General features: G+C 49.3%; 1 protein-coding gene across 5 annotated transcripts in view; it reads right to left on the minus strand.

The window, feature by feature from the left end:
* Positions 1-3856: 3856 nt before the first annotated feature.
* LOC140735168 (otoancorin-like) overlaps positions 3857-25096 on the minus strand; it is a 105936-nt gene continuing 84696 nt past the window's right edge. For all 5 annotated transcript variants that reach the window (XM_073059962.1, XM_073059961.1, XM_073059960.1 and 2 more), the window contains 10 exons: positions 23510-23703; positions 22732-22825; positions 16165-16339; positions 14221-14408; positions 13435-13590; positions 12546-12688; positions 8752-8888; positions 7403-7500; positions 5566-5716; positions 3857-4166 (listed from right to left, as the gene is read on the minus strand). In XM_073059962.1, the coding sequence (XP_072916063.1) occupies positions 4063-4166; positions 5566-5716; positions 7403-7500; positions 8752-8888; positions 12546-12688; positions 13435-13590; positions 14221-14408; positions 16165-16339; positions 22732-22825; positions 23510-23703 (1440 nt within the window). In that variant the 3' untranslated portion in view covers positions 3857-4062. The remainder of the gene's footprint in view (positions 4167-5565; positions 5717-7402; positions 7501-8751; positions 8889-12545; positions 12689-13434; positions 13591-14220; positions 14409-16164; positions 16340-22731; positions 22826-23509; positions 23704-25096) is intronic.

Below are 25096 nucleotides of genomic sequence, written 5' to 3' on the forward strand. Positions count from 1 at the left end.
TAAGCAGTTACTTTGATCGACACCATTTTCTATGATAATGACAGAGTCTCTTCCAAGAGTACAAATGTCAACAGAGGATGCTTAACCTGGGGGGGGGGGGGGTGACGTTCAAATGCAAGTGTTTTTTTTTACAAAGGAGGAGATAAGTGCCTGAACGGTGCTACTAGGCGAGTGGTCATTGAAGCAGATACGATAGATGTGTCTCAGAGTCTGTTTGATAGACACATGAACGTGCAGGGATTGGAGGCAGAAGGAGTTTAATATTGCGTTCGGCGCCTGTATTTGGTTCCTGTGTTCTATTGATGCATATTCTTCAGTGTTTTTTGTCTTCTTTGCATGAAGTTAAAATAATTTCCAACTCCCGTTTATTGTCACATGAACAAGAACGTGTACGCTCGGGTGCTCTGTAAAATTTACAGCAGCATCACAGCATTCACAAGAAAAACAAAAATTAATCATACACATATTTTCTCACAAGTAAAAAACCTTAACAAGTCAATAATTACTGTGAGTAGCCTGGCGCCCAGACTGCGTATGCAGGAAACCCACAAGGAGCCCGTCTCACGGTGATGATCACCTCGCTGAGGCGGACGGGCAGTCAGAGCCTGGCCATCCCTCCGCTCTCAGCGCACTCTGCCGCTCTGTGCTTCAGCGCCGGCCCTCTCACTGAAGCCACCGCGTTACAGGATCACGGTAAGAGTTCGGAAGCCAAAGCAGTCTTATAGATTGTCTAGAGTACTCAGGCAACAGCGATCAGTGCCGCTGCCCCGTAACTCCAGTTAACGGGGTTGATTCCGACCTCCGGCTGTGCTTGTGTGGAGTTTGCAGATAGGTAGGTTTGTCCCGTGCATTTCCCAAAGAGTGCGCGTCTGTAGGTTAATTACACTACACCCCCAATTTGCGGGTGTTCGTGGGAGAACCGAAAGACAATGATGGACGGGTCTGAGAGAGCAGATGACAGGGGAATGGGAGTTATAGGATTTCTCTGAGTTGTGAGTAATTTCACCATTTCTCTTCCTCCGTTCCCCATTCTGGCTTCTCTCTTTACCCTCCTCGCCTGCCTCGCCCTCTCGAGCCCCTCATCCTTTACTTTTTCCTGAGGTCCACTTCGCTCTCCTATCAGATACTTCTTCTTCAGACATTTATCTTTTCCACCTAACACCTCCCAGCTTTCACTTCATTCCCTTCTTCCACCCATCCACCTTCCCCGTCACCTGGCTTCACCTATCACCTACCAGCTTGTTCTCGTTCTCCCCCCCCACCCCCCCCCCCCCCACGTTCTTATTGTGTCCTCTGCCTCCCTTCCATTCCGGTTTCAGCCCTAAATATCGAGTATTTCCCTCCATAGATGCTGCCTGATTGCAAAGTTCCTCCAGCGTTTTGTGTGTCCTACTCAAGATTTTCTGAAAACTAGGACAGTCACGATGGCCAAATCGCCTCCATCTGAACATAGAATACTGATGTATTCTCCCCCCGACCATCCTCTGCCTCTACAGATGCTGCCTGTGTCGCCGAGCTTTTCCGGCTCCAGATTCCAGCATCTCTCGTGTTTCCATAGGGTCATCGAACACAACAGCAGAGAAGTGGGCCCCTCGTCTCACCTAGTCCGTGCCGAAATATTATTCTACTGATCCATTACTTATCGAAACCTTTCTTAAGCGCAGCACTCGAATCCGCATCTACCAGGAGACAGAAGGGCTCGTTTCCTGAGACTTTATAGATAGTCCTGAGAGGTAATAAAGGGATGACCAAGTTAATGGGAGCTCGTTCCACATACCTACCACCCTCTGTGTGAATCAGAATAAGAATCGGGTTGCAATGTATAATAATTTAAAAACTATGAATCACAATACCGGTATTGTATAATTTAAATGGGATTAGTAAAGCAAAAAGAGAGCAAACATTTTAAGAAGTGAGATGCTCTTCATGAGCTCATTGTTCATTTAGAAATCTGATGGCAGTGGGGAAGAAGCTGTTCCTGGATTGTTGAGTGTGTGTCTTCTCGCTCCTCAACCTCCTCCTTGATGGTGGCAATGAGAAGAGGGCATGTCCTGGGTGATGGGGTCCTTAATGACGGTTGCCGTCGTTTTGAAGCATCGCCTTCTGAAGGTGTCCTGGATTCTGGGGGCAGCGAGTGTCTATGATGGAGTGAGCTGAGTTTGCAAATTTATGCAGCTTTTTTCTAACCTGTGCGGTGTCTCCCCCCCACCCACCATACCAGATGGTGATGCAACCAGTTAGAATGTTCTCCACTGTACCACTGTAGAAATTGCCGAGCGTATTCGATGACATTCCAAATTTGCTCAACCTCCAAATGAAATATAGCCACTGTCAATTCTTCTTTACAATTGCATTAATATGTTAGACCCGGGATAGATCTTTCAGTGTCAGTACAGCCTCCGTCTGTAGACTGCGAACAGTTTGCTCTGGTGTGGAATGTCAGGGGTTAATGGGCTGCTTATAATGAAATTTGGGCTAGATAAATCACCAGTTAAATGACTTCCACGCCCCCCCCCCCCAGGAACCTGGCTAGAGGTGGGGGGAAAACTACGGGTGCTATTGTGACACCGATACAACAACAAATTGCATTTCTGTATCAGATTCCGCGTGGAGCAAGCAGATGATCAGACGGAATGATATCGAGCCTGATTTTCCAGCGTGCTGTGGGGGCAAAATGGAACTAGGAATTGGTTGAAGCTTGGGATTTTTATGACTGGTTTCCCTTCCCGCGTAGAGCAGATTTATTTATTTTATGATACATTGCGGAGTAGACCCTTCAAGCCGAGCCGTCCCAGCAACTTCTGAGAAACCGGATTAACCGTCACCGAATCACGAGACAATTTACAATGACCACTTCACCAACCCAGTACGACAGGGTTGGTGGGAGGGAACTGCAGCTCTGGGAAAACCCACGCATTCCACGAGGAGGACATAATGAGACTCCTTAAAGCTGTCGCTGGGATTGAACTCTGAACTTCAGAGTGACCGAGCAGCAATAGCGTCTGATACATCTGTTGTGTACTGCCGTCTTTCATGTAATGATGTCCAGTTACAAGAACCTTTCCACACACACACACCAGACTATGTAAGGTGTTTAATCCCCAGAGGGCATTAGTGAACGAGATGTTCTGTTTCCACATCTCTGAAAACGTAATTACTCCTTCTCCTCACTCCCTCCCCACCCTTTCTCCATCTTCCTATCACACACCTCCTCCTCCTGACCCTCCTAACTCCTGCTTCCTTCACATCATTAATAAAATGCCGTGGCCTTGAAGCGATACATCTGCTTAATGATAAAGCTTAGGGGAGTTTAAACGTACAACACGTTAGTGTAGCGGTCAGCGTAGCTCTATTGCTGCGGCAGCGAGCAGGGTTCAACTCCCGCCGCTGCCTGCAAGGAGCTTCTTCGTTCTCCGGTTTCCTACCACATTCCAAAGATGTACGATTAGTAACAAACAAAATCTGGAGGAACTCTGCAGGTTAGGCAGCATCTCTGGAGAGGAAGTCGATGTGAAGGGTCTCGGCCATAAGCGTAATTGTTTATTCTTTTCCATGGATGTTGCCTGGCCTGCATTCTGTCTGCGTTGCTCTGGATTTCCAGCATCTGCAGAACCACTTGTCTTTAGGGCTAATGCGCTGCTGTATGCTGGCTCCAGAAGCGTGGCCATATCCTCGGACTGTCTTGGTCGTTAACGCAAAAAGATGCATTTTGTTGCATGTTTCGATATACACGTGACAGATAGATATTTATCTTTTACAAAAATTAAATTATTTCAGAGAGAACAAGGGGGCGAGGGATCCGGAATCCGGCACCATGAAAGGAAGGAGGAAACAAAAACGAACTCCATACTTGCAGTTGAAATATAAGTGATTTAATGAAACGATTTTCCTTGATTGCACAGACAGCATTGGTTACTACAGCGATCTGACTTGATTCCGGTTAGAGTTCGTTAATCAGCAAAAAATTTGTGCTGTCACTAAGATTTTCTTCACACATAGCTCTGAGGGACAGCTGCACCACGTTGTGGGCGGACAGGGATGCGGGATCGGAACTCGCCTTCTTCAGGGAAACAGCGGCAGGCTCCAGACCAGCAGCAGCAACGCAGGCAGGGCCCGAGCCATGGCGGACAGCCCGAGGGATCCCAGAGCCGGTGAGCGTGACACAACTGGGAAACAGAAAGAGGCAAGTTTATTTATTTATTTAGAGATGCAGCGGAACCGGCCCTTCCGGCCGAACAAGCTGCACTACCCCGCCACACACCTATGTAGCCCTAGACAAATCACAGAATTTACAACGACCTACCAACCGGTACGTCTTTGGATTGTGGGAAGACACTGGCGTACTCGGAAGACGCGCACGCGTTCACGGGGAGGAAGTACACATTCCTGAAAAACATTGCTGGAATTGAATTCCGAACTCTGTCGCCCCCAGCGTTAACAGCGTCGCCATAATGCCCTGCTCTGCAGTCAGAGCCCGTTCATTTAAAGAGAACACCGCTCGGCCCTTCCTCACTGTTTTCACATACCCTCTCCTTTTCTAGAGAAGCTATGCCTTCTGCCTGGTCCCCATCCCAGCGCGTCCGTGGGAGCGAGCTCCATATTCACTGGGAATGTTCCTCCCTAATTACCTGATGGATATACTAGTTCCTCTGTGGGTTTTTCAGTTATCCACTCTATCCTCTTACCTCTTCTCCTCACCTGCCTATCAGCTCCCGCTGGTACCCCACCACTCTCTTCTCCCATGATCCACTCTCCTCCCCAGTACTTTCCCTTTTGCTCTTGTCACCTCCTATCTTCATACTTGATCACCCTCCCCACCCACCTGGCTTTATCTGTCGCCTTCCCTTCCCCACTTCCTTTTCTGGCATCTGCCCCCCCCCCTTCCAGTCCTGGTGAAGGGTCTCGGCCCGCTACGTCAACTGTTTGTTTATTTCCACAAATGCCGCCTGACCTGTTGAGTTCCTCCTGCATTTTGTGTATGCTGCCCTGTAATTCCAGCATGTGTAGAATCTGGACTTCCTCTTCCTACTCCTACTCCTACACCTATCCCTGCACTTCCCCGCACTTTCACCAATTGGAGGGATCCGCTCGATGCCGGCTCCTTCATCCTTCACTGTAGATTGTAGCCTTCTGCATTCCTTAAACCCTGTGCCCGGCACCCGTAACATTAGCGTGCTCAGCCCTCCGGCTGAGAAAGGGCATTTGCAGTGATTCAAGGTATTTTCACATTCAGTGGGGAGAAGGCGAGACTCTGCTGCCTTCCGGAGCCGCTCCTAAACGCTAGTGCCGCCGGTGGGAGAGATGCACAGGGAAGTCCCGAGAAACGTGCAGGGGAATGTTATGGAGGGCGAGGCAGACGGATCCTCGATGCCGGTGCACAGTTTGGTCTGTTCACCAGACCAGAGGAACGAGGCAATTGCCTCCGGCTTTACAGTAAGACCAGTCAGATCTGCCGGACAGGTTTGAGAGGAAGTGACCCACACCCCCAACCCCCTCCTGGGTTGCAAACGGGACGGAGCAGTGAGGCCTCAGTCACGAACACCCCGAAGTTGGGTGGACACTCACTTGTCAGCAGGGAGGTCTTCGTGGTGGCTTGCATCCCTAGCGCCTCCTTCAAAGCAGCCCGCTGCTGCTCATTCACTCGGTCCAGCTGAGCCTGGGTGACGGAGGCAGCGCCCTCTGGAGACAGATTCTTCAGCTGGGACACGGTCAGGGCCTGGCACAGACACAGTGATGTCACTACCAATCTACTTCCGATATACTCACTCCGTCACTGCCCTCACCAACAATCCCCCAGCACACCCCGTCTAATACACCTCCCCTCGCCACTGCCCGTCTGCTCCAACTCCCTCCATCCCCCATCACACCCCGTCTACTCCCCTCCCTTCAAAAACATCTCCCAACCACTACCCGTCTACTCCACCTCATTCCAACAACTCTCATAACCCGCCGCCCCCCTCTCGTTCTCTGGACGGGTGCATTCCGCCAGGTACAGGGGCCAGGGGTGGTCCTGGCGAGTTTGAGGCACAGTTCAGTGAGGGTATTCGGGTACAGAGTTACTGACGGCTCGGGGAGGGGGACTGGGTTGCTGGTGATGGAAGGAGGTGCAATGCTGGAGTTTATAGAGGGATAGACGGGACTGAAGTGGATGGAGTGAGTTTTGAAAGCGAGAATTTGGAAGGGGAGGGTCAGAGAGGATTCGGAGACGTGGATGAACAGAGGCCAGAAACCATGAATCTGGATGGTCACCCGGAAGCCCAGAAGAGTCAGTATTGCGACCGATTATTTTCACGTTATACACTCTGTCAACGATGTGGATAATGGAATTGATGGCTTTGTGGCCAGGTTTTCAGACTTTACAAAGACAGGTGGAGGGGCTGGTAGCGTTAAGGAAGCAGAGAGGCTGCAGAAGGACTTGGACAGATTAGGGGAATGGACGAAGAAGTGGCAGATGGAATAAAGTGAAGGGTAATGCATGGTCATGCACTTCAGCAGAACAAAAAAAGGTAAATACTATTTTCTAAAGGGGAGAAATTTTCAAAATTAGGTTGCAAAGGGACTTGGGAGACCGGGTGCGGGAATCCCCAAAGGTTTACTTTCAAACTGAGTCGATGGTAAGGAAGGCAAATGCAATGTTAACATTCATTTCGAGAGGACTGCAATATAAAAGCAAGGATGTAATGTTGAAGATTTATAAGGCAGTGGTCAGACCGCAATTGGAGTTTTGTGAGCAGTTTTGGACCCCTTGACTAACAAAGAATGTGTGGCATTGGAGTGGGTCCAAAGGGGGTTCACAAGAATCATGCTGGGAATGAAAGGATTAATGTATATGGAGCGTTTGATGACTCTGGACGAAGACTCGCTGAGTTTTAGAAGAATGGGGAGGGGGTGATCTCAATGAAACCTATTTAAAGGCCTAGACAGAGTGGATGTGGAGAGAATGAATTCTGTAGTGGAAGAGTCTAGGATCAGAGGGCACAGCCTCAGAATAGAGGACCGACTATTCAGAACAGAGGTAAGAAGAATTTTCTTTAGACAATTCATTGCCACAGAGAGCTAAGAAAACCAAGTCATTTGGGTGTATTTAAAGCGGAGATTGATAGGTTCTAGATTAATCAGGGCGTCAGAGGTTACAGGGAGAAGCTGGGAGAACTCGGTTGAGAGAGATAATAAATCAACCATACTCAAATAATGGAACAAACTGAATGGATCGAATGACCTAATTTTGCTCATGTGTCTTATGGACTGAGAACCTCACACTTGGCAGCGTGTGAGCCCAGCAGTCGGCGGGTGGGAATCTGATCATCGGCGTCCAGATCATCCGACACAGGCGCCCACAGTGAACCATTCCACGGCGATTCGCGTTTCCCGACGGCCGACATATTACCCCGCAGACACTCACCCTGAACCTGTACGGTGGGATGAGGCTCACAGCCTGGCTGCGGATGAAGGGCATCACATTTGGATCCAGCTTGCTCAGCTCCTCAGTGCTCGCTCCAGCTATAGGATATGGCATTGTATTGATTAGTGGGATGAGGCACTACCCTCTCCTGCTACCTCACTACACACCCCGTCCTGCACCAGGGTCTCGGTCAGAGTCCGATCCTCCGATCCGAGTGTCCCTCACTCTTGGGAGGGGAGGGGCATGTAGAGACCTGAGCCTGTTACCCGTTTAACTCGGTGGTGTTGGGGTTTGGATAAATATCGGTTGCATATTATAGCCACAGGGTCCCATTGGGCAGCTCAGTAGGGTTCTTAAGTACCGCTCCCTCCTCGCCCCCTTGCCTCAACGCGGCGCTCCCTCCTCACCGCCCCTCAGGCACTGTGGTGCTTCTTCCTCACCTCATCTCTCTCCGCAGCTCTACATCCACGCTGGCCCTACCGCATCGCGGCACTCCCTCCTCGCCCCTCCTTCAACACGGTGCTCCCTCATCGGCATCTCTCCATCGCCGCGATGCATCTTTCTCAACTCTTCACCTCTAGCGCGAAGCCCCCTCCTCACCGCTCATCGTTCCTTCCTCCTCACCTGTCAGCCCCCGGCGCGTTTCTCTCTCCTCACCGCTCCCCAAGGCACTCTCTCCTCTCTTCTACACCTCCCCCTCAACCTGGTGCTCCTTTCAGCCGCAGCACCCTCGGCGCGGCACTCACTCCTCACCGCCCCAATACGGTGCGGCCTTGCGCCCCTCAGCTCTCGTCGATAGTGCTGCACTCCCTCCTCGCTGCCTCTCCCTTGACGCAGTACACTCTCCTCGCACACTCACGGTGCTGCCTCTTCTCCACCAGCTCCCTCCCTTAACCTGGCACTCCTTCCTGCGCCGTCTCTTCAATGGCGTGGCACACCCCCTTCACCATTCATCGATAGCGCGGCCCTCTCTTCGCCGCTTCTCCCAGAAGGCGACGCTCCCTCCTCGCCCCCGTTGCCACAGCGTCGCGTTCCATCCTTACCGTCCCTTCCACAACACGGCTCCTCCTTCTCGCTTTCTCTCCCGCTGCGCTGCCTCCTCAACACCCCTTCACAACCCGCGTTCCTTCCTCATCACCCTCCCACAGCGCGACACTCCTTCTTCACTACCCCTACCACAGTGCGACACTCCTTCCTCATCACCCTTCCACAGCGCGACATTCCTTCCTCACTACCCCTCCCGCAGCACGACGCTCCTTCTACGCAATCTCTCACACTCTGCGGGAACCTGATTAAACGGTCTGTCTAGAAGGTGGAGTCCGGGATAGAGCGGGGGATGTTAAGCTTACCAACGATAGAGCCCATCTCCGTCATGATCGCCGCCTCCCAGCCTGTGATGGGGCCGAAAACATTCACTGCTTTCTCCTTCAGTGCGTCCAGGGTCTCGGAGGCACACGCCTGCATCCCTAGGCTCCTGGCTGCTGCACTGTCACAGGGGAGGAGAATCCCATTGAGCCGCACAGTCTGTGAATGAAGCTCCCTCCTTCCCCTTCATACCAAGTATATGGCATGGTAGCCTCCCAGCCTCAGCCCAAGGAAAGCTTCACCACCCCCACTCCCACGTGATTGTTGAAGATCGGGGAGAGTGTTCCTTTGTGTGGGTTGGAGAAAGAAAGTGGGAGCAGCAGACGGGCTGAAGGGTGGGAGTAGGCGTGTCTTTTGTGAGCAGAGAAGCTTCGAGACGGATGTAATCGGAGGCTGCAGGAAGTGTGGATAGGGCCGGGCGGAGCAGACGCATAGGGATGGATGTGGATGTGGCCGGGCGGTGCAGACAGACGCGGATGGATGGGGATGTTACCGAGCGGAGCAGGCAGATGGGTATCGGTGGGGTCACCAACATCTCTCAGACCAGAGGAGATCGGTGTGAGTGAGGCCGGGCGGACGGGATTGGTCTGAATCCGGAAGGAGATCGGTGGGCCACTAGCGTCTCTAAGAACTGAAGAGATCGGTGAGATCACCAGTCTCACACACTTGTATCCACTGGATGAGATGCAATGCAAAAGGCGGACAAAATCGAAAAGTGTGGATACAGAACCTGCAGTGCGATATTTGAATGCGCGCCATATACGGAACCACATGTATGATGTTGTGGCCATCACTGAATCGTGGCTGAGAGGAAATTAGAGCTGGAACATTAACGTCCAAGGATACACATTGTATCGAAAGGACAGAAAGGTCGGCAGAGGGGGTGGCGTGACACGGTTAGCAAAATAAAAAAAGAAATGAAATCATTAGAAAGAGGAGCCATATGTGTGAATCATCGTGGATAGAGCTAAGGAACTGCAAGGTTTAAAAAGCTGACAAGAGTTATATACAGACCCCCGAACAGTAGTAAAAATGTAATCTACAAATTACAACAGAAGATAGAAAATGCATGACAAAGGGGTATATGACTATACCCTTTTCAATATCCCAAAATTGGAAAGATCCGGTTGGTGCTAGATCTCAAGAGAGAATTTGGAGAATGCCTACAAGATGTCTTTTTACAGCATCTTGTGGTTGAACCCACTGGCAGGTCAGCACTGGTGGGTCCTATGCAATGAAATGTAATTGATTAGAGAGCTTAAGGAAAAGGAACCCTTAGGAGAGTGATCATAGTACGATTGAATTCACCCTGAAATTTGAGAAGGAGAAGTTAAAGTCAGATGTATAGGTAGTGTAGTGGAATAAAGGGAATTACGGAGGCATGAGAGGGGAACTGGACAAAATTGGCACTCTAAGGGCAGCATGACACAAGCATAGTTGACAAGAGAACTCTAAGCCAACATAAAAGCCAAGCAGATGGTATTATAACATTAGTGCGAAGTTAGAGGGTTGGGAAGCTTTTAAAAACCAACAGAAGGCAACTAATAACTCATAAAGGAGGACAAGATGGAATAGGCAGGTAAGCTAGCCAATAATATTAAAGAGGATACCAAAGCTTTCTTCTAAAACATAAACTAAGCGAACGGCGAGAATATATATCGAACCACTAGAAAATAATACTGGAGAGGTAGTAATCGGGGGACAGGAAATTGCAGATGAACTGAATAACTTTACTGTGGAAGACACTAGCAATATGCTGGAAGTTCTAGAGTGTCAGGGGTAGAAGTCTGTGAAGTTGCCTTTACGAGGGAGGACAGTCATGGGAAATGAAAGGTCTAAAGGTAGATAAGTCACGTGGAACAGATGGTAAACATCTCAGGGAGCTTAAGGAGGCAAGAGGTTGTGGAGGCGTTAGTAATGACCTTTAAAGAATCAATTGATTCTGGCATGGTTCCACAGGATTGAAAAATTGGAAATATCACTTCACTCTTCAAGAAGGGAGAGAGATAGAAAAAGAAAATGATAGGCCAATTAGTCTGACCTCAGTGATTGGGGATATTTTGGAGTCGATTGTTGAGGATGTGGTTTTGAGGTACTTGGAGGCACATAATAGAATAGGAAGATCTTGCCTGACGAATACGTTGGAATTCTTTGGAAAAAATGGCAAGTAGGATAGACAAGGGGTAATAGGGGGACATTGTGTACGCATTTTCAGAAGTTCTTTCATAAGGTGCTACACATGAGGCTGCTTAACAGGATAAGAGCCCGTGTTGTAACTGGAAAAATGCTACCATCGATAAAGCACTGGCCGTTTGGCAGGAGGTAAAGAGTGGGAATAAACGAAGCTTTTCTGAATGGCTGCCGGTAACCAATGGTATTCCACATAGGTCTGCCATGGAACTATTTATTCTTACGTTATATATGTGAATGACTTCGATGACGGAATTGATGGCTTTGTGGCCAAGTTTTGGAAGCTATGAAGATGGGTAGAAGGGCAGGTAGTTTTGAGGAAGTAGAGAGGCTATAGAATGACTTAGACAGATTAGGAGAATGGGAAAAGAAGTGGTAGATGGAATAAGTAGTATCGGGAAGTATATGGTCATGCATTTTGGTAGAAAACAATAAAAGCGTAGACTATTTTCTAAATGAAGAGAAAATTCATAAATTTGAGGTGCAAAGGGACTTGCAGTCCTCGTGCAGTATTCCCTAAAAGTTAATTTGCAGGTTTAGTCGGTGATGGGGAAGGCAGATGCAATGTTAGCATCCATTCTGAGAGGACTAGAATATAAAAATAAGAAGTTAATGTTGAGGCTTTATAAAGCACTTGTGGGGCCTCACTTGGACTATTAGGAGCAGTTTATCTAAGAAATGAGGTGCTGACATTGGACTGGGTTCAAAGGGGTTCACGAAAATGACTCCTGGATTGAAAGGCTTGTCATCTGAAATGCCTTTCATGGTTCTGGACCTCTACTCACTGGAGTTTAGAAGGATGGTGGTGGTGGTGATGGTGGTGATGATGGGTGGTGGGGGTGGGGGGTGACCTCATTGAAACATATCCAATATTGAAAGGCCTCGACAGAGTAGATGTGAAGACGAGAAGATGACACGGGTGGCCGAATCCCAAATTTTTCAACGGTTGGAGGGAAGACATCGGCAACTGTCTGGCGGTATCCCGGTATCCTGTTCCCGCCTATGACCTATAGGGAATGGTCGGGATTTAAAAGCTGATGAAGCGCTAATCCATCCTACCTGGCACAGGAGGGGAGGGGCTGAAGCGGAAAGGAAAGTGCCGTAGAGGGTCGGAAAAGGGAGGGGTAAGGGAGGTGCTGAGTTGCTGGAAGGGATGAGAGAAGCTGTGGAGGAGGGAACGGGCAAAGGAGATCTAGATGAAAGGAAGGGTTGGAGGAGGAGGAGGTGTGGGGAGGATTAGGGGGTGTTGGCCTGGAGCAGGGACAGGGGGAGCAGCTGTGGGAGGGGTCAGGAGTGTTGGCCTGGGATAGGGGAAGGGAGGGAATCTGTGGGAGTGGTGAGGGTGAACCTGTGGAATGAGGAGGACCGGTGTTCTGAGGAAAGGGACGAGTTCGGGGAAGGGTATGTTGTCGCACGTGGAGTGTGGTGGGATAGAGGCCTGAAGGAGTGTAGGAACTGTGAGAGGTGGAGATGGGGTAAGCGTGAGGGTGTCAGGCCTGTGGATGGAGTGGGGAGGTGTCCTGGTGTTGTGGCAGGATGAGGAGAGGGAAGGGGGGCAGGGTTAAAGTCATGGGGGATGGTGTCTCACCTGAATGCTTCCTCCTGTAGATGTGAGATGAAGGTCGTGTTCATGGCACAGACAAAGCTCCCCAGGCCGCTGAGCTCGATGGATCCCAGCGAGGCCGCAGTCATCTCGCTGAGCGCCAGATATCTTTCCAGAATAGCGGTCCGCTGTGGTCCACGGGGAACGGGTTAATCAATACCGAAAGAAGGCACAGAGTTATCCCAGCAACAAACCCCTCCCCGTCCCTTACAACACACCTCATGACTACGGGTGTACAGTTATATTTCTCTACTGATCCGATCCCCCTCCCTCTAACCATGGACTCTGATGGGCAGCGGAAACCCCCGACCTGGGGCACTGATCAACTCCCGAGACGTCTATATATACGTATATATACGAGCTAACCGCTACGCTACCATTTCAGTAGTTGAAATGTTCCCCCTCCCACCACCACCCACGCCCACATTTCCATCCTCGGGAATTTCCTTTCCACCAATGACTATTTGCCGACTGACAGTGCTTCCTGGTCACTTGTGACCACTTGGCTCTCCCTCCGCATAATGCAATGTCCGATATCCTCTCCAACACTCAGTCCCCGGCCGCCTCTTCTCCCCTCCATTCTCGCCTCTCCTCTCTCTCGCCCTCGTATCTCCAATCCTCCCCTCTGCTCTCGCCCTCACCTCTACACCTCTTCCCTCTAACTCTTCCCTTCCCTCCCGCTCTTCCTCCTTGCCCTCCCAGCCACACACAGCTTTTACTCCTCGTCCACCCACAGCCCGGGGTTCCCTCCGTAAAAGATTAGCCTCTTCTCCCTCCCTCCTCCACGTCTTATCCTTTCTCCACCCGCTGACCGCCAGGAACCGCAGCAAGACACATCTGAGCGTGAGCGAGGCTTAGAAGAGTCGGGAATTACCTGCTCCTCGGTCCAGGTCGGACAGGCCGAGACAGCGTCCAGGGTATCGACGGCGCCCAGGTCCATGGAGCGGAGCTCGCTGGCGGACATGGCTGTCAGGATGCAGTTCAGGTCTGCGATGTTGTCAGGGATGAAACTGGACACTGCACCCCACGTCTGCAACACGCACACACGCGCTGTGATCCCCCCTCTCTACCGCACTTCCACCATTACTGTGAGGGAGCGCCGCGGGTTGGAGGAGCTGGGGCTGGGGGAACATGGAGGGAAAGAAGAAGGGTGCGGCGCCTTGGACGCGTCGAGGGAATGGAGGTGGGTGAGTCGCCGGGGGAGCGCCGAGGCGGTTGCGAAGGGTGTGCCACGGGGAGCGCCGAAGAGGGGGAGGAGGACGAGGCACTGAGAGAGCACCAGAGGGGAGGGGTAGCACCAGAGGGATGTCGAGAGGGAGGGCGTGGCGGCGCCAGGAGAGCGCCAAGAGGGGATGTTGTCATAGGCACGAGAAAATCCGCAGATGCTGAAAGTCCAAAGCAACACACACAAAAAGCTGGAGGAACTCCGCAGACCAGGTAGCATCTATAGAAAAGGCATGTGATGCTGAGGCTTTATACGGCACTGATAAGGCCTCATCTTGAGCACTGTGAACAGTTCTAGGCAAAAGCCCTCATCAGTTGTCATGGGAGCGCCGAAGGGTATGGAGCGCCGCGGATAGGTGGTGCTGACGCAGCCCGGGATCAGATCTCCCTGCGTACACCGGTTTGTCCCCCCGGGTACCCAGCCCACCGTTACTACCTCAATGGCCTTGTTCTTTAGAGCCAAGTATTGCTCTCTGGAGAAACCGCTGACCATCCCCAGTACATCGACTGAGTCGGCGAAAGTCTGGGTGGTCATGCACGCCAGCTGATCCACGCTCCACTGGCTGTTGCCCTCTCCTAGCACCTGTATTTCATCAGTGCTCGGCCGCACGGTGCAGGAATCCGCTGGGGCAGAGAAATCAACAGTCAGTTTCGCTTGAGATCCAGGCTCATGGCATTTGTCTGCAGTCACATGGCTCCTCCTCCTGCCTCCCACTCCCCACTTCCCGCCAGCTCCCTCTGCTCTCTCTTAGATACCCCCCCCCCACCCCGTTCACTCTCAGCACTCTCAGTTCTCCCTACTATCGGGCAGGAGGCACCGCATTAGTAATACAAGAGCTGCTCGAATGGAATACAGCTTCATCCACAGGCCCCAGACTGTATGTGCACCGTATTCGTTGTTAAGTTATTCAGTAGTATTACTTTATGTATTGTGTGTGAGTTACTTGCACTGTGTTATGCATCTTAGTCCGGAGGAACACTGTTTCATTGGTTGGTATACATGTGTGCGGGTGGATGACAATAAACTGAACTTGAACTTGAGGTCACTTCCGTGTCTGCATCACTCGATACTGTAATGAACTCTTCAGGCCTATGAAGGGCGCAGGAGAGTGTTGGTTCCAAGGTGCTTAGAGCACCTGAATTGGTTAATTGCTGCTTAACGACAGTCATCATCATTTGAAGTTCATTGTATTTTTCTCGAGTGACTATTTCTTTGTAATGTGGTCTCCTGGTGCTTTTTGTTTAAACTTAAGTTTATGTTCGTAAGATCGGGAATTTCCATGTTACTTTTATTATTTAAATGAATGGGCGATTAGCGATAATTGCGGGGTCCTAGTTTTGAGAGTGTTACGTTTCGTCGTGTCACTCTGGCCAGCCATCAATGTTCTGTTGTAATTCTTATAAATAAACCTTGGTCGTCGTTTTTCCGTTGGAATCTTTCCTCCGCATTGTGTTCCGATATTGCCAGCACACAATGTGACAACTGCCATCAGGTTCCTGGCTGGAAAAAATCCTAACACACCTCGGATTGAATTCATTTTCCCCCTTTCTCAACTTGAACGAATGTCTTTATGTTTATTCTGTTATTGTTGTGTTCCTATAAATTATTTATAATTACTGTGACTGTTTATGTTAACTCATATTTGTTATGATCAAATTCCTGTGTGACAGCATCTCTGAAGATCTCTTCTGGACCCAACATATTGATCCGATTACGAAGTAGGTACATTTGCTGTATTTCATTGGTTGAGGTTGAGGAGATTTGGTATGTCACTGCCGCCACTTGCATTCTAACTGGTTACATCACTGTCTGGTACGGGAAGCACAGGATCAGAACATATCCTCTTTTATTGCCTCCATCAGGGAGCCTGAAGACCCACGCTCAACATGTTAGGAAAAGCTTTTTCCCTTCCACCATTAGATCTCCGAATGAACAACTACCTCACTATTTTTGTTCTCTTTTTGCACTACCTATTTAATTTTTTAAAATATATTCTTATGATAATTTATACTATAATTTATGTATTACTCTGTACTGAGGCTGCCACACAAAAACAAATCACGACATTCAGTGAAAATGAACCTGATTCAAATGCATCTGGCGCAGTTGAACTGCTTGGCTGGTATGCACGTGTAGGGTTGCCGGACCTGCTTCTGCACAATATAACGCTGGCAACCTACAGAGGGCTGTAGAAGCTGAGTCAATGACAGTGGTCAGTTAGACGAATTTCGCATAAAGAGATATGGGGAGAGATTGGGGACATGCTGAAGATGGACGTGTCACCATCGTAATCAACGACGGAGCAAGTGGCAGAAGACGGGAAGTGTCGATCCTAGTCTGACGGGGAGACAGAGGGGGCAAGGAAACGGAGAGCCTCACCTGCCCGTCTCCTGCGTGAACCAGCCGCTGCCGCTGTTGACTCCTCCCTGAGGATCTGGAAGATCTTTCTCTGGACGTTAGAGAGGTTGAATCCGGTCTGGAATTCGGTGGAGGAGCCTGTGTTCTCGTTGGGCTGGGAGGCCACAAACTCCAGCAAGGCTTCCTTAATGTCACTCTGCAACAGGAAAAAACAACGCGTCGGATTGTGAAGTAGTGAATTACCTGGGATTTCCCGCTCCCCCAACCCTCCTGCCAAGCTCGTTCATCCGAAAAACCCCTCAGCAAGGTGTCGGCACAGAAAAATCCTTCAAATAACACCCAGTCAGTCCTCGTCCACCTGTACTCTGAGTGAAAAGGTCGCAGGCAGGAGCCGACCTTTCGCCCCTCGAACCCTACACTACTCAGCATGATCACTACCGACTCCCTCCTCCCCTTCCTCTCAACATTTCCAACTGGACAGTCCGCAACCGGAGGAAGACCATAAGACAAAGGAGTAGTATTAGGCCATGCAGCCCATCAAGTCTGCTCCGCCATCCAATCCTGGCTGCTTTTCATCCCTCTCAACACCATTCTCCTGCGAGATAACACTTCAATTATCTCGCTTCTCCCTTCTGGTTTCCAGCACTTCAATTTTTTCCCTGGTTTTCGTGGACATTTTTCCAGTCCGGAGCAGGGAATTTTAAAGGTTTGAGTTTTAGACAATAAGACATAGGAGCAGAATTAGTCTGTTCAGCCCCCACCCCCACCCCCACCCCCATAGCTGATTTATTATCCCTCTCTCCACCTAAAATTACTTGGCCTTCACAGCAACCTGCGGCAAAGAATTCAAGAGACTCACCAGACGCTAGCTGAAGAAGTCCCTCCTGATGGCTCAGGAGGGAGGGCTTCATGTTTCTGGACAATTGTGCTTTGTTCCAGGGAAGCTGGGATATGTTCCGATGGGAAAGTTTGCACCTGAACTGGAGGGGGACTAACATCTTTGTGGGTAGGTTAGCTAGTGCTGCTCCGGGGGGTTTAAACTAGATTTGCAGGGGGAGGGGAACCAGAGTGTTAGAGCAGATGGTGAGGTGGAGGAGGATAAAGGTCATGCAAGGACTGCTTGTGAGGACAGAAATCAAAGGTTTGTATGTGATAGAAATGTTCTCAGGTGCCAAATTGAAGAGACTGGGGAAGAGGCGTCTGACTCTCAGATTGAGAAAGATAGGAGACTGCGTATGAGGGAGGATAGGCAGGTGATAGAGAAGCGATGCGCTCAGACCAAAGGTTTGAGATGTATCTATTTCAACGCAAGGATTGTTCTGAACAAAGCAGATGAGCTTAGAGCGTGGATCAGTACTTGGAGATATGATGTGGTGGCCATTACAGAGACTTGGATGGCGCAGGGACAGGAATGGTTACTTCAAGTGCCGGGTTTTAGATGTTTCACAAAGGACAGGGAGGGAGGCAAAAGAGATGGGGGCGTGGCACTGTTGATCAGAGATAGTGTCACGGCTGCAGAAAAGGTGGACATCATGGAGGGATTGTCTACAGAGTCTCTGTGGGTGGAGATTAGGAACAGGAAGGGGTCAATAAATTTACTGGGTGTTTTTTATAAGCAGCCCAATAGTAACGGGGATATCAAGCAGCAGATAGGGAAACAGATCCTGGAAAGGTGTAATAATAATAGCGTTGTCGTGATGATGGGAGATTTTAATTTCCCAAATACAGATTGGCATCTCCCTAGAGCGAGGGGTTTAGATGGGGTGGAGTTTGTTAGGTGTGTTCAGGAAGGTTTCTTGACACAAAATGTAGATAAGCCGACAAGAGAAGAGGCTGTACTTGATTTGGTACTGGGAAATGAACCTGGTCAGGTGTCAGATCTCTCAGTGGGAGAGCACTTTGGAGATAGTGATCATAATTCTATCTCCTTTACCATAACATTGGAGAGAGATAGGAAGTTAGAAAGGCATTTAATTGGAGTAAGGGGAATTATGAAGCTATCAGACAGGAGATTGGAATCTTAAATTGGAAACAGATGTTCTCAAGGAAAAGTACGGAAGAAATGTGGCAAATGTTCAGGGAATATGTGTGTGTGAAGTCCTGCATAGGTACGTTCCAATGAGACGGGGCAGTTATGGTAGGGTGCAGGAACCGTGGTGTACAAAGGCTGTAATAAATCTGGTCAAGATAAAAAAGAAAAGCTTACAAAAGGTTCAGAGAGCTAGGTAATGTTAGAGATAGAATCATAGAAACATAGAACATTACAGCACAGAAACAGGCCTTTTGGCCCTTCTTGGCTGTGTCGAAACATTTTTCTGCCTAGTCCCACTGACCTGCACCTGGACCATATCCCTCCATACACCTCTCATCCATATACCTGTCCAAGTTTTTCTTAAATGTTAAAAGTGAGCCCGCATTTACCACTTCAACTGGCAGCTCATTCCACACTCCTACTACTCTCTATGTGAAGACGCTCCCCCAAATGTTCCCTTTAAACTTTTCCTTTTTCACACTTAGCCTATGTCCTCTGGTTTTTATCTCCTCTAGCCTCAGTGGAAAAAGCCTGCTTGCATTCATTCTATCTAAACCCATCATGATTTTATACACCTCAATCAAATCACCCCTCATTCTCCTACGCTGCAGGGAATAAAGTCCTAACCTATTCAACCTTTCTCTGTAACTCAGTTTCTCAAGTCCCAGTAACATCCTTCTAAACCTCCTCTGCACTCTTTCAACCTTATTAATATCCTTCCTGTAACTTGGTGACCAAAACTGCACACAATACTCCAAATTCGGCCTCACCAATGCCTCATACAACCTCACCATAACATTCCAACTTTTTCACTCAGTACTTTGATTTATAACGGTCAATATGCAAAAGCTCTCTTTACGACCTTATCTACATGTGACGCCACTTTTAGGGAATTATGTATCTGTATTCCCAGATCCCTCTGTTCTACTGCACTCCTCAGTGTCCTATCATTTACCTTGTATGTTCTACCTTGGTTTGCCCTTCCAAAGTGCAATACCTCACACTTGTCTGCATTAAACTCTATCTGCCATTTGTCAGCCCATTTTTCCAGCTGGTCCAAATCCCTCTGAAACCTTTGAAAACCTTCCTCACTGTCCACTATACCTCCAATCTTTGTATCATCAACAAATTTGCTGATCCAATTTACCACATTATCATCTAGATCACTGATATAGATGATAAATAACAATGGACCCAGCACTGATCCTTGTGGCACACCACTAGTCACAGGCCTCCACTCAGAGAAGCAATCCTCCACTACCACTCTCTGACTTCTCCCATTGAGCCAATATCTAATCCAATTTACTACCTCACCATGTATACCCAGCGAATGAATCTTCCTAACTAACCTCCCATGCGGGGCCTTGTCAATGTCCTTACTGAAGTCCATGTAGATAACATCCACTGCCTTCCCTTCATCCACTTTCCTGGTAACTTCCTCGAAAAACTCTAATAGATTGGTTAAACATGATCTACCATGCACAAAGCTATGTTAAGTCTCCCTAATAAGTCCCTGTCTATCCAAATACTTGTAGATCCTATCTCTTAGTGCCTACTCCAATAATTTACCTACTACTGACGTCAAACTTACTGGCCTATAATTTCCCAGATTCCTTTTGGACCCTTTTTTAAGCAACGGAACAACATGAGCTAGCCTCCAATCCTCCAGCACCTCACCCGTGGATACCGACATTTTAAATATATCTGCCAAGGCCCCTACAATGTCAACACTAGTCTCCTTCAAGGTCCGAGGGAACGCTCTGTCAGGTGCTGGGGATTTATCTACTCTGATCTGCCTCAAGACAGCAAGCACCTCCTCCTCTTCAATCTGTATAGGTTCCATTACCTCACTACTTGTTTGCCTTATTTCCATAGTCTCCTTGCCAGTTTCCTCAGTAAATACGGATGCAAAAAAAAAACATTTAAGATTTCCCCCATTTCTTTTGGTTCCATACATAGCCAACCACTCTGATCTTCAAGGGGACCAATTTTATCCCTTACTATCCCTTTGGTCTTAATATACCTGTAGAAACTCTTGGGATTATCCTTCACTTTGACTGCCAAAGCAATCTAGAAGATTATAAAACTAACAGGAAGGAGCTTAAGAAGGAAATTAGGAGAGCCAGAAGGGGCCATGAGAAGGCCTTGGCAGGCAGGATTAAGGAAAACCCCAAGGCATTCTACAAGTATGTGAAGAGCAGGAGGATAAGACGTGAAAGAGTAGGACCTATCAAATGTTTCAGTGAGAAAGTGTACATGGAACCAAAGGAAATAGCAGAGGTACTTAATGAATAATTACCTCAGTATTCACTATGAAAAAGGCTCTTGGTGATAATAGTGACGACTTGCAGCAGATTGAAAAGCTTGAGCATGTAGATATTAAAAAAGAGAATGTGCTGGAGCTTTTGGAAAGCATCAAGTTGGATAAGTCGCCGGGCCTGGATGAGATGTACCCCAGGCTACTGTCGGAGGTGAGGGAGGAGATTGCTGAGCCTCTGGTGATGATCTTTGTTTCATCAATAGGGACATGAGAGGTTCCAAAGGATTAGAGGGTTGCGAATGTAGTTCCTTTATTCAAGAAAGGGAGTAGAGATAGACCAGGAAATTATAGACCAGTGAGTCTTACCTCAGTGGTTGGTAATTTGATGGAGAAGATCCTGAGAGGCAGGATTTATGAACATTTAGAGAGGTATGATATGATTTGGAATAGTCAGCACAGCTTTCTCAAGGACAGGTCGTGCCTTATGAGCCTGATTGAATTTTTTGAGGATGTGACTAAACATATTGATGAAGGAAGACCAGTAGATGCAGTGTATACGGATTTCAGCAAGGCATTTGATAAGGTACCCCATGCAAGGCTTATTGAGAATGTAAGGAGGCATGGAATCCAAGGGGACATTGCTTGGTGGATCCTGAACTGGCTTGCCCACAGAAGGCAAAGAGTGGTTGTAGACGGGTCATATTCTGCATGGAGGTCGGTGACCAGTGGTGTGCCTCAGGGATCTGTTCTGGGACCCTTACTCTTCGTGATTTTTATAAATATCCTAGATGAGGAAGTGGAGAGATGGGTTAATAAGTTTGCTGATGACACCAAGGTTGGAGGTGTTGTGGATAATGTAGAGGGCTGTCAGAGTTACAGCAGGACATTGATAGGATGCAAAACTGGGCTGAGAAGTGGCAGATGGAGTTCAACCCAGATAAGTGTGAAGTGGTTCATTTTGGTAGGTCAATTATGATGGCAGAATATAGTATTAATGGTAAGACTCTTGGCAGTGTGGAGGATCAGAGCGATCTTGGGGTCCGAGTCCATAGGACACTCAAATCAGCTGCACAGTTTGACTCTGCGGTTAAAAAGGCGTACGGTGTATTGGCCTTCATCAATCATGGAATTGAATTTAGGAGCCAAGAGGTAATGTTGCAGCTATATTGGACCCTGGTCAGACCCTACTTGGAGTACTGTGCTCAGTTTTGGTCGCCTCAATACAGAAAGGGTGAGGAAGCCATAGAAAGGGTGCAGAGGAGATTTACAGGGATGCTGCCTGGATTGGGGAGCATGTTTTATGAGGATAGGTTGAGGGAACTCAGCCTTTTCTGCTTGGAGTGACGGAGAATGAGAGGTGACCTGATAGAGGTGTTTAAGATGTTGAGAGGTGTTGATCGTGTGGCTAGTCAGAGGCTTTTTCCCAGGGCTGAAATGGTTGCCACAAGAGGACACAGGTTTAAGGTGCTGAGGAGTAGGTATAGAGGAGATGTCAGGGGTGTTTTTTTACCCTGAGTACCCTGAGTGGTGAGTAGGTGAAATGGGCTGCCAGCAAAGGTGGTGGAGGCGGATACGATAGGGTCTTTTAAGAGACTTTTGGATAGGTACATGGAGCTTAGAAAAATAGTGGGCTATAGGTAGGCCTAGTAATGTCTAGAGTAGGAACATGTTCGGCACAACCTTGTGGGCCGAAGGGCCTGTATTGTGCTGTAGGTTTTCTATGTTTCTATCTGTGTTCTAAATGGAAGCCTGTCTATTCTGAGTCCGTGACCTCTAATCCTAGACTCTTCCATTATAGGGAACATCCTCTGCACATACACTCAATCTGGGCCTTTCAATAATAGGCTTCAAGGGGTTTTCCAACCCCACCCCTCCTCCCCGTTCTTCTAAACTCCAGCGAGTACAGGCCCAGAGCCATCAAATGCTCCTCTTACCTTAACCCTTTCAGGAAGAATACTCATACGAGAATTCAAAGTATATATACTGTAATTGATTTACTTATTTATTATTATTATTGTTGTTTTCTTCTAGATTATGTAATCCATTGAACTGCTGCTGCTAAGTTAACAAATTTCACGACACATGCGGTGATAAAAACCTGAGAAGATCCGACAACTATGCTCCCCCAACCCGCTCCCCATCTCCAAGTTCTGCTGCTTGGTGTATGATGTATCAGGTGAGAGAATCACCCCCTCCTGGGCAGACGCTGAGAGACCTGCGCCTGCCACACCGCACTGTTGTCCTTCCCGACGAGCCGCGGGTGAGAAGGCTGTGCCGGTCGCTGATCTGAACTTACCCTGTTGGGCAGCTGTAGCACGGTTCGCTCGTCTAGCAGTGTTATCATGGAGCCGAGCGAGGTCACTACCTCCACTGTCCACTGAGATGAATCTCTGGGAAAGATCAGAAGGTAACTATTGGCCACAGCTCAGACGAGAACGCCTTTCTAAAGAGCTAAGGCCATCTAACTGTAAGACAGGGCGGGTGACCGACGCTTCCGGCAGAAACGCAGGTTTCATCAAGTTCAAGTCTTGATGGGGGGAAGCGCTGTGTTAAGGAGGGAACTTCGTAGTTTAGCTCTACAACTGTGGGGGTAGGTGGTGTAATCAGCAGCGATTTGGGGATTGTGTAGCTGGTGGGATTGGAGACGGGGAAGAATATAGGGGCCGGAAGGGTTCGCAGAGATGGGAGGCAGGAATACAGGGGCCAGAGGGGCTTACAGAGACGGATGGGGCTGGTGGAAGGATCGGAATGGGTCACAGAAAAAGGGAGGGTTGTAGGGGCCGGAACTCTGAGTACTGAGATGGGGAGAGCTCTAGTCACATCTCTCCCATCTGTTGGAGTTACACAGACTCCGTCTCATGCGCCACCACCCATGTGTCCGCCTTGCAAACCCCGCTTATGTTGGGGACGGAGTTACGACTAACAACAGCTCCCGCGGTTCCATTGGAGCATTTCACCAGAGTCCGGTGTAGGGACTTGTTGCCACACAGCCTAACCTGGTCCAGCGGCACAGAAAGAATGGTGGCTCCCATACCTCCCTCTCCCACCCCTATGGACCCTTAAAGGGAACTCACCCCAGCGTTTCAAGCAGCCTCGTACGCAGGATATTGGTTGCACTTGGGTGGAATTGTTTGCACTTGCAGAGGTGTGGGATGGAGGCGTTGAAGGCAGCTTCCGGTAGGTCAGTGATGTTCTGCCCCGTAAAGTCGCACAGCAGCGTTCCGAGCTGGGCGGCAGCCATTCCGTTCAGAGCCGATACAGGCAGATTCTGCAACAGGAGAAGAGTTCAGCTCAGCCAGTGGCTGAATATAGGGATCATTCTGCGGGCATGGGTGGTACCTAGAACTTCTCCTCCACCCACTCCCAGGGTCATACACAGAGCGAAGTTCCCCACTCACCGTCCCATCACACACTCCCGGTGTCAAATGCAGAGTGAAGCTCCCTCCTCACCGTCCCATCACACACTCCCGGTGTCAAACGCAGAGTGAAGCTCCCTCCTCACTGTCCCATCACACACTCCCGGTGTCAAACGCAGAGTGAAGCTCCCTCCTCACTGTCCCATCACACACTCCCGGTGTCAAAGGCAGAGTGAAGCTCCCTCCTCACTGTCCCATCACACACTCCCGGTGTCAAACGCAGAGTGAAGCTCCCTCCACACTATCCCATCACACACCGGGGCAGGGACAGCTCGGAATTGGTTAGATATCCATGCACTACTGGAGGCTTCTCTGTCCATCATCTCAGACAGTGTTCATGTGGAGAAGGAGCAGGTGGTGCCCATGAACGACAGGATCGTTCGCTTTGGGAGAGACCTCGTGAATGGCCAGCTGAATTCCACCTGCGAAGAGCCCTGCTGTGCCTAGCAGATCCCTGCAAGTGTTTTTTTAATGTCCTGTCCGGTTATTTTCTCAGCCCGGACAAGTTCTCTCTTTTGCTCTCCATGTGTAGGTAAGTGGGACAGACGGCGCCCCCTCCTGAACGGACTATTTCTCACAGTTTGAATTGTACTTCGCCCGCGCTGCTGGTTTCATCACAACGGGCTGTTGGAATCCACTGTTTAGTTCTTAGATTAGACTGTTGAATTGATTTCCTTTGCAGTTGAATAATAATAATCTCGTGTGTTGTGTCTGTGTGGTGTTGTAATGGAACGCGCTCGGAGTGGGCGGCTTTCGGAAGCATGGGCCAGTGTTGCTAAACCAGAGCCCTGAGAGGGCAAGTAAGGAGAGAGCGGACAAAGGACGGGAGGATCTGGCAGCTCCCGTAGGCAGAACGGCGGATATCTGACCCAGCTAGCAAGGAGCGTCGCGCGGTGGCAGGGGCGTTTCAGTGGAAGGGTTGCACTGGGGGAAGAGGCTGTGCTGAAGAAAGAATACAGTGTGGGAGGATCGATACTGTGGGATGGGTATTACTGGGGGGGGGAGGGCTCACTGGGGAAGGGTCATATTGAGGGCGAGTCGCACTATGGGAGGGACGTTTCTGAGGGAGGGTCACACTGTGGTGCGGATAGTTGTGTCTGAGTTCCCGGGAAAAAGTCGATTTATTTTGGAGTAAACCCTGAAGAACGGTGACGAGGACGGAGGAAGATGCAGGAGAGAGGTGTCTCATCTTTGGCAACGGACTGCAGCAGATCTCCTCTCGGAGGAAGTTTTGTTGTGGCTGTG

This window comes from Hemitrygon akajei, chromosome 11 (genome assembly GCF_048418815.1).
Source record: "Hemitrygon akajei chromosome 11, sHemAka1.3, whole genome shotgun sequence".
NCBI lineage: Eukaryota > Metazoa > Chordata > Chondrichthyes > Myliobatiformes > Dasyatidae > Hemitrygon > Hemitrygon akajei.